General features: G+C 34.2%; 1 protein-coding gene across 1 annotated transcript; it reads right to left on the reverse strand.

The window, feature by feature from the left end:
- Positions 1–6,263: 6,263 nt before the first annotated feature.
- LOC131900908 (zinc finger protein 665-like) lies at positions 6,264–7,702 on the reverse strand. The gene has a single exon (XM_059252228.1). It carries the CDS (start codon positions 7,700–7,702, stop codon positions 6,305–6,307), a length of 1,398 nt encoding a protein of 465 aa, XP_059108211.1. The 3' UTR covers positions 6,264–6,304.
- Between the last annotated feature and the right edge of the window lie 2,243 nt (positions 7,703–9,945).

A 9,945-nucleotide genomic window follows, 5' to 3' on the forward strand; every position in this document is an offset into this window, starting at 1 on the left:
TATCCTCTTTTCTTTTTTAGAGAGGAATTGCATTTGTAACCAACTCCTTTAAATAAAAATAAATATTTATAAATAATATTTTGGGACTTTGGGCATAGCTTCTCATACTACTCCTTGCTTCATGGGGCATTTGCATACTTATGGGAATCCTGAGAAAATTAACAATTATAGTTAAACTTTGGCTGTAGTCTATGAGGATGGATTGTCTCACCCAGTTGCTTTGAAGCTGATTTTGGATGTTGGAACATGTGAAGACCTTTCAGGGGGTTTTATCACTTCATATATTCCTTTTCTTTCCCAGGCCTATGTACATTTTCACACACATTATAAACATTTCAGAGTTTTATTCCATCTGAATATGTCTTATTGTGAATCTGTAATCCTTCTGTTTCCAGGAGAGATTTTAAACTGTTAAACTGCCTTGCTAGGATGAAAAGCAGCAGCCTTGGCTGCTGACTTCACTCACCTCAGATTCCCAACATGGTGAAGGTAATTTACTTCCAGCTCTGTGAGCCATGCTCTCTGCTGACTCTGGAAGGCATTGGGTTGATGTCTCCATCAAGGAGCATATAGCTAGAAACTTTTTTGTCTATAGTAGCGAAAGCTAAATCCACCTCACAGAATGCTGTGCAGCTTGTAGACAGCACAATGTACCATGTTGAGAACCCATCATGGTGGGCTCTAGCCCACATGCCTTGAACCCACCATACTGTATCTTAAGTCTGTATGGCACTGCTTGCCCAAGAAACAGAACTAGGAAGAACTTTTTAAATCCATTTTAGAATCTTTTTTAAAAGCTCAGGTTTTGCTTGGAAATTCTTGCTATCACATCTGGGTGCCAAATGTACTCAGAAGGTTTCTATGGTCTTGCCTGGACCCTCTTAGTTCCACCAAATCACTCCCACCCATTGTCCCAGAGCTGCTCAGAAGCAAGTAAACACACAGAGGCTTTTTATTATTTACAAACTATTGTATATGGCAGGCTACTTGCTATCTGGGTCTTATATCTTAAATTAATCCATTTCTATTAATCTATGTTTTGCCATGTGTTTCATGGCTTACCAGTCTGTTGGCATGTTGTTTCTTGGGCCGCAGGACTCCATGTTTCTCTTTCCTGTCTCCCACCTTGGATTTCCTGCCTGCCTTTAAGCTGCCTTGCCATAGGTCAAAGCAGATTTTTTTTATTAACCAATGGGTTATATATATTCATAGCACATTCAAAGACATCACCCAGCAAGCTACATTTTAAGTGGACTAAATATCTGCTTAAAAAGAGAGAAACCACTCTTGGTACTTGAAGCCTATGTCTCTATCCAATGCCAATAAAGTCAGGGTTATTAGAGGACTACCTACAAATACCAATTTTCTGAACCAATACAGTCCCTAATAATCAATTAACATGTGGGCTTATACTTACATGTCAGTGTAGTTTAAACAACTCATCAAAGAAATTTGTATTTCAGCATATGAAGTCATCTACAGAAAACCACACACAATTAAATATCTAGCAGTGGATCCCAGGCACAATGAACATGTCTATAAAACAATGACTGCAACCATGCGTTAGAGAACATTATGGGAGTGGTAACATAAATATTAAATTGCCAGATGCTCAGTGAATTTCTTGTGAGATTATGTCTCTTTTTATGTCAGATTTATAATCATTTAGTCTTAGAAACAGCTGTCTAAACATGATCTGAATAAGCTCAGCACCAAGTGATATGCAGGGAAGAGCAAGGAAAAGCCCATGAAACCACAACTTTGCATAAATTACTATAAGAAACTAAGGATTGCTAAGAGTGAACAAATGAACTTCCTCAAAAAAGAACACAATGATTGCTTAACTAATGCATCAATTAAATTATGGAAAAGAGAATTTACATGCAGAGTAGTGAAACAGGAATTCTTGCTCAATTTACATATTTTCATTTGCTTAACATGCCCAACTGTTAGGTTGGAATCCAGAATTTCAGACAGAGACTCAGCTGTTAAATAGGTGATCACTTGTGAACTGTGTTAAGAAGTTCAACTGTTAAGATTATATAAGAACAGGAAGGCCCTAACCAGTTGATAACTTTGTGAACTAATCAGAGTTGTAACAAGTGTCTTACTTTGTTCATACAGTTTCCATGAGATGAGTAGCATTTTGTTCACATGTTCTGACCATTAGTGACTGAAATAAGAGAAACATAAGAAAAATAAGACTTTCGTCCATTTACTGATATTTCCTTTGCAGTTTTGTTAGTGCAATGGAGTTCAGTAGACTATCTTCAGTGAATGTATCTTGGTTGGTTGAACACTTCCTTATATTATAGGAATATGTCAGCAGGCATGAGAGTACACATTGGCATTAGACCCATAAACACACATAAGCAAAAACATTAATCTGAGGTTCACTCTTTACAGTATATTTTTAGTTTAATATACTTGAAGTTTAATGTAAAACCAGATAAGGAGTAGTAGGAGATTAGAAACAGAAATATGGGAAATACTGTTTGTAGTATTATAATATTGATTAAGGACATACAAATAATTCATTTATGTAATATAGTAAATTATTTTTTGTATTCAATCCAATGCCCTTGTAGTACTACAACATCCATTTAGAATAGTGTTATGCCTGAGGCCTCCCCCAAGGTGGCCAGGTCCCAGAGAAAAGGTAAGGAGTAAGTAAGGGTAAGATGAGGAAGGGTTTATTGCCCAGAGAATCTTGCAGCCTGACTGACTAGCAGCCAGAGTGATTAATTATTTATACAGAATTCATTAATTAGAGATAGATTCACATTGTTCCAAAACATAGATAAAACAAATTTTGTTTTGGGGCATGTGTTTAACCTTTTTCTCTTGTGCATCTGTGATTATAAGTTTAGTCATCATTAATGAACTGTGGCAAAGTACAGTTATCTTTTACAATCATGTTTCCTCAAGTCTGTTCATCATTGATAAACAGTTATCTTTTACAATAATTTTTACAATTCAACCACAGAATCTAATTTTTTAAGAAACTAGAGCCATATGATAGCCTGTTCTCAAGTTGGTAACTTTTGTGGCTTCAAAGACTCTAGACAAAAATGAAAATTCCATGCCAGCCTGGCAGTTTGGCATTTCCCAAGCAATTTATTATTAACTATTAATTGTTAGAATGCTTTAGAAAAATCCCCAGGCAAAAGTTGTTTGCAGTTATTATTAAATTTCTGGCATAACACAATATTTTTTATATCTTTCTAGAATTTATTTACAGGTTTAATCCTGGCATTCTTAATGTTCCTTCATCATAGACAGCACAATGGCTCTTCATGAGCTAACTTTTCTCAGAAATGAATATCCTGACACCTCATCCTTTTGTCATCTTTTCATATCATTCTTTGCCTATCAATATATGTTTCTCTGTGGGGCTAATTTTACTTTAGTGCTGTATGTGCCACATAATTGCCTGAGAGTACACTGGGAAGAGTTTTGCAATCTGATCTGTGGCCAACTCCTTCAGCCCACTGTATCTTGTTGACCTTTGTAATTTTTCTTTGTTTTGATTATCTTGTCCCTGAGAAAGTACAGGGACAGATGTTTCAGAATATGTCATATCCTCTAAAGGAAGCCTCTGGATTCTATATGCTTGTCACATTCTCCAAAGAGTCAGAAAGACCATGAAATAGATAAGAATATCTCCCTAAAATTGGGAGGGATAGTATGTTCAGGTCTTTCCTGATGAAGCTTAGAAGCAGAACTCCTAGGAGAAGGCGTAAATGATTTACAAGAAATTTCCTATCAATTCAATATTTTCAAATTGTGCAAATATTAAAAGTCCCTCAAGCATGCAACCAGTCAAGATCAAACACAAAAAATGACACAGAAGCAATCATGAAGCTTAGATTTGCTCGATCTTCAACCAGCTGTGACCTGCATTTCTCATCAGATATGAGCACACCATTATTGTGTAAGTTAGTTCACTAAAAAATTCTGTAAGAAGTCTTTTCTAGAGTAATCATCCAGCATGCCCCAATTAAATAGGATCCAAATTAACTTTTCCTGGAGGAACAAATAATGGGGCAAAGTTAAGTGATAGGAATAATTTTTTATGTTAGATTTAGTTTTTCTATTGTATTAATGAATATAATATACTTTATTCATTAAAATAATTTAAACTTCCATCAATTATAAAAAGAGATGAATAATTCACATGTACATGAAAAATAGTAAGATCAGACATTGAAGAAACCATATCTGGGTACCATGAGTCATTTTACCAATTTTGAAAATTACTTCCAAATTAAATTTTTATCTGTTGACAAGTTTAGCATTACTTTTATATAGTCAAAGAATAGGTAAAATTTGCTGATGGCTACTCTTGCTAATTTCTGTCTATAAAATTTTATTGAGGAAGTTCTATTCTTGGGCTCATTAGTACTTCATAAGCAGTCAATTTTCTTCCTTAATGAGAAATTATGAATACAATTCATTGTGAACACTCAATTAAGTCCTTCCTTGTTTGAATACAGACTATTGGCTATTGCTTTCATGCCCTGTATGTCTCTAGTGACAGATATAAGAGCATTGGTTTAGGAATGAAGAAAACACAGACAGATTTAACACAGAGATACAAAGAAAAGTTGGGATCAGGTGTTCTGTGTTCTCTGATAAGAAACCACAACAACCTGGATGCTCTGTATCAGTAATACCTATATTCAAATAGATTCAAAGATTTATTGCATATTGATAACAGAGAGGCAAAGTTATTATCTAAAGTGATGCAGGTAGACATGCTTGGCTCTTCGAAGAGCTTTCAGTCTCTGTAGCCTTGAATTGCTGAGGCCTAAAAATCTGAAGAGAATTTATGGTGAACAGTTTTGGCACAAACTAACAATATCCTCACATGATCACAAGATATGTAATGTTTCAAGCCTCAAGCAATGAGAGGAAGCCATTTTTTTGTGCGTGTCTAAGTCTTTGACCTAGATCTGCTAATAAAAACAACTCAAATTCATTCTTACACCAACTCAGGTCTTAACACATGCATATACTTCCAATAATTGAACCTGTTATAGTTTTCCTAAAGCAATCTACTTTGTATTTTCATGATGTTTTTTATTGTATAATCTATAATGTAATGTCTGACACTAGATACAAAATACCTGTATAAAATCAATGTTGAACACTCTAAAGAAGAAGAAATTGTATACCGGCTTTATTGTATTTATTGATAATTGAGAAAAAATGGAAGAATAACTTGAAATTTAAAACAACCTGTATTTTATTTGATAAAATCTCAAATATCAGAAAAACAATAATATTTATATAAAAGCTATATCATTCTGAGCTCAATATCCATCCCATAAAATATACAGAAAATTATGCAGTGATTTTTGACTCAATATGGCTACTAGCAAACTATTCCTGGCATACATTAAGCCTTCACATTTTAAGTTATTATTACCTTCATCTATTGTCAAATTAACCACATATCATTTAAATACATGATTTTTGTGTAATTCTGTTTAATTCATTGCTATATATGTAGATGGTTTTCCAAGGAAAATTTCATGTCAACATAAATTTCTTGGTAAAATATTTCTAAAATCACATCAAGCATAGGGCTTCCTGATGTCACTCATCTGACATTGAGTAAGGTTTGAATATTTGATAAAGGTTTCCTTCCACTACTGACATTTTAAAGAACACTTTTATTGTATGATTACTGGGGCAAATATTACCCTTTGAGTTTGTTTCTTTCATAAATTTTCTGACATTCTCTAAGTTTTGATCTTCTTTTAAAAATTTTTTTAAAAACTCTGTACATTTGTTAAATTTCATTCCATTAGGAATATTCTGTTTGGCTTCAATATCTGAGGACTCCATAACACTTGCTACTTTCTTAATATTGTATGTGTTATCTCTAGTATGTACTATGTGATGATTTTTAAGATTTAAGTATCCAAATAATGTTTTTGCAATGCTTTGTATTTGTAAGCTTTCTCTAATATATAGTTTTAGTGAGTTTTTGCAGAGATGATACATGGGGAAAGGACATAACATATTAATTATAATTTTAAGGGTTCTGTATTCAATGGGTCTAAAGTGCCTTGAACATATTAATCATAGACAAAGAACTTGTCGCAATCTGTATTTTTTAACTTTCTTCTCCATTATGGATTTCTTGATAAACTTGCAGTGTTGAGGCCCTGGTAAAGGATTTGTTACACTATTTTCCTCTGTAAATTTTCTCTTCTGTGTGTATTCTGTGATGCATTTGTAGATGTGAGTCTGTCCTAAAAAACTTGCCACATTCTCTGCATTTGTATGGTTTCACTCAAGTGTGTATTCTTTGATGAACTTTAAGTGTTGAGTTTCCAGTAAAGGACTTTCCACAATCTAAACATTTGTAAGGTTTTTCTCCAGTGTGTATTCTTTGATGAACTTTTAGTGTTGAGCCTTTGGTAAAGGACATTTCACATTCATCACATTTGTAAGGCTTAACTCCAGTATGTATTCTTTTATGAATTTGAAGTGTTGAGCTCTGAGTAAATGACTTTCCACACACGTTACATTTGTAAGGTTTCTCTCCAGTATGGATTCTTTTATGAACTTGAAGTGTTGAGCTATCAGTGAAGGACTTTCCACAATCTGAATATTTGTAAGGTTTTTCTCCAGTGTGTATTCTTTGATGAACATTAAGTTGTGAGCCTCTGGTAAAGGACTTTCTACACATATTACATTTGTAAGGTTTTTCTCCAGTGTGTATTCTTTGATGAACGTTAAGATTTGAGCTGTCATTAAAGGATTTTCCACATACATTACATTTGTAAGGTTTTTCTCCAGTGTGTACTCTTTGATGAACTTTTAGTGCTGAGCTGTCATTAAAGGACTTTCCACATACATTACATTTGTAAGGTTTATCTCCAGTGTGTATTCTTTGATGAACTTTTAGTGTTGAGACTTTGGGAAAGGACTTTCCACATTCTTTACACTTGTAAGGCTTCACTCCAGTATGTATTCTTTTATGAATTTGAAGTGCTGAATTCTGAGTAAATGACTTGTCACATATATTACATTTGTAAGGTTTATCTCCAGTGTGGATTCTTTTATGAACTTGAAGTTTTGAGCTATCTGTAAAGCACTTTCCATAATCTGAACAGTTGTAAGGTTTTTCTCCAGTGTGTATTCTTTGATGAACTTTTAGTGTTGTACTGTGTGTAAAGGCTTTTCCACATACATTACATTTGTAAGGTTTTTCTCCAGTGTGTATTCTTTGATGAACTTTAAGTGTTGAGCTACGAATAAAGGCCTTTCCACATATCTTACATTTGTTAGGTTTCTCTCCAGTATGTATCCTTTTATGAACTTGAAGTGTTAAACTTCGAGTAAAAGACTTATCACATACATTACACTTGTAAGGTTTATCTCCACTGGGGATTCTCTGATGAACTTGAAAATTTGAGGCCTTGTTAAATGACTTGTCACATTCTTTACATTTGTATAATTTCTCTCCTGTATCGATCCTCTCATGAATATGAAGTATTGAACTCTGAGTAAAAGACTTGCCACACGCTTCACATATAAAAAGTTTTTCTCCAGTATTGGTTCTCTGAGGAAGATGAAGAGAAAACTCACTGGCAAAGGACTTGCCATACACAGTACATTTGAAAGCATTCTCTTCAGTGTGAATTTTACAATGACCTCTGTATTTTGGTGCATGTAAGAGGAACATGTCATGCTCTGCATATTTGTATGATTCTTTTGTCATATGGATTTTATAATGTTCCTTAAGTACTGATAATATAGAAAGCAACTTTCCACACATTTTACATTTGTACAATTTTTCTCCAGTATGAACCACATTAATTCTAAGGAAGTCTGAACATGTCCTGTAACTCCTCCCAAATTTCTTATATTTTTGTCCAACACTGAATCTTGGATTCCTCTCCAATTTTGAAGGGTCGGTGAAATACTGTCTACATGCTTTGAATGTTGGCTGTTTCCCTCCAGTGTGGCTTGAGTCATTTTGAATATTTGATAGGAAATGGCAGGATCTGAATGGAAATGACACAGAGTTACCTTTTTGAGGAGAAGCTGGAACTTCTTCATCTATTCTGTCAGGAATGTCAGTGATGGGTGCTGGATGAAGATCATTTCCTTCAGCACATGATTCAGTGTCCTCATTGTCAGATCTACATGCCCAGAACACCTTTATGTGTAATTCACCAAGGCGATTACATCCAAACTGTCCTGATATTTCTCTTTAGCAAGTATCCTGTGTATACTCTTTTGGAAACAACTCCTGAGTGGGATAACAAAACAGAGCTAGAAGAAATAAAAGGCAATTATTTTCTAACTGTGTGGAATAAGATAAAAATAATATAGAAACTTTTTCATAAAATGACACCAATATATGGAAAGTAGCAAAAAGATGTATCATAAATCTTCAGCACTTCTTCCATAAGGAATTAATTTCCAAAGATGATGGACATGGAGAAGTCCATATCATGAACTTGTATTTTATAATATGTAAAATTTTAAAGGGTCCTCTTTAAGAATGTCATTTAAGCATCCATTTTACACATAATTGTTAGAATATGAAGTGAAACTCTTAGCCATTATTAAAAATATCCTGTCCACTTGGAAATGCATTATCAATTTAGAAAAAAATATCCCTTCCAACCAAGTAGTGGTAGTGGTGCATGACTTTAAACCTAGCACTTTGGAGGCAGAGTCAGGCAGATCTTTGTGAGTTGAAGGCCAGCCTGGCCTAAAGAGTAAGATCCAGGACAGGCTCCACAATTATACAGAGAAACCCTCTCTGAAAAAAACTTTTCCAAACAGATAAATGTTAAAATTATTAAAATAAAAATAGCATATATAGATTTTCTATGATTAATGATTATTAATACATGTTAATATGTAGTTTTTGAAGAAGAGTCATTATTAAAAAGAAAAAATAAAATGATCATGAAAAACAAATATCCCTATCCCCCTGTAGAGAGAATGTTTCAAAAATCTCCACAATCACATTGATAATTCTTTAGGCCTTTCATTTCTTCAGATACCTTAGGATATCTCAAATTGATAAAAGACTGGCCTTTCATCTCAACATTTGGAAGGCAGTGGCAGGTGCATCTCTGTGGGTATGAGGCCAGCCTGATCTACATATTCATTTCCAAGCTAATCAGGGCTACATGGTTACAGATTATGTAATAAAAAAAATGAAGCAGTGAGAAAAGTAAATTATATGTCCAGGAAAGAAAAAGAATGCCAAAATGTAACTCAGCAAAACTGGCCCAGGGTGACAAAAAATGGATGTGTTTCTCGACTGTACAGCTAATTCTCAACAAGGCAAATGTTAATCTTGGCCTCAATATATCCTGTCCTAACATAACTAACTGATAGAACCATTCCAGTTGGCCCATCAATGTGAATCACAGTCTGGCTTTTCCTTAAAGTGTTCTTCGCTGACTTGAATGCTGAATATGAATAGTGGCCAGAGTGCATTACAATCTCTTTTTTCCAAAAGGATCTAATATGTTTGGATTCAAAAACAAAAAATCAAGCTGGGTGGTGGTGGCACATGTCTTTAGTCCCAGTACTCAGGACACAGAGTATTTATTCCCAGAACTCAGGAGGCAGAGACAGGCTAATATCTGTGAGTTCAAGGCCAGCTTGCACTACAGAGAAAGTTCCAGGACAGCCAGGGCAAATACACAGAGAAACTCTGTCCCCCGAAAAACAACAAATTGATAAACGGCCTACTGAATAAAATTTATATTTTCAAAGTAGACTGAAATGTAGTATTCTATTTCAAAGAAAGATATCAGAAGTTTACATGTGAAATTTGCAAATTATTTTAAATGTAAATTTAATGTAAGTATAAATATATCATTTCAAGCTTATCTCAGTCACTTTCCCTCCAACTCTTCTCATATCACCAAATCAATTATGTAACCTCCATTTGATAAT

Source organism: Peromyscus eremicus, unplaced genomic scaffold, assembly GCF_949786415.1.
Source record: "Peromyscus eremicus unplaced genomic scaffold, PerEre_H2_v1 PerEre#2#chrX_unloc_1, whole genome shotgun sequence".
Classification (NCBI taxonomy): Eukaryota; Metazoa; Chordata; class Mammalia; order Rodentia; family Cricetidae; genus Peromyscus; species Peromyscus eremicus.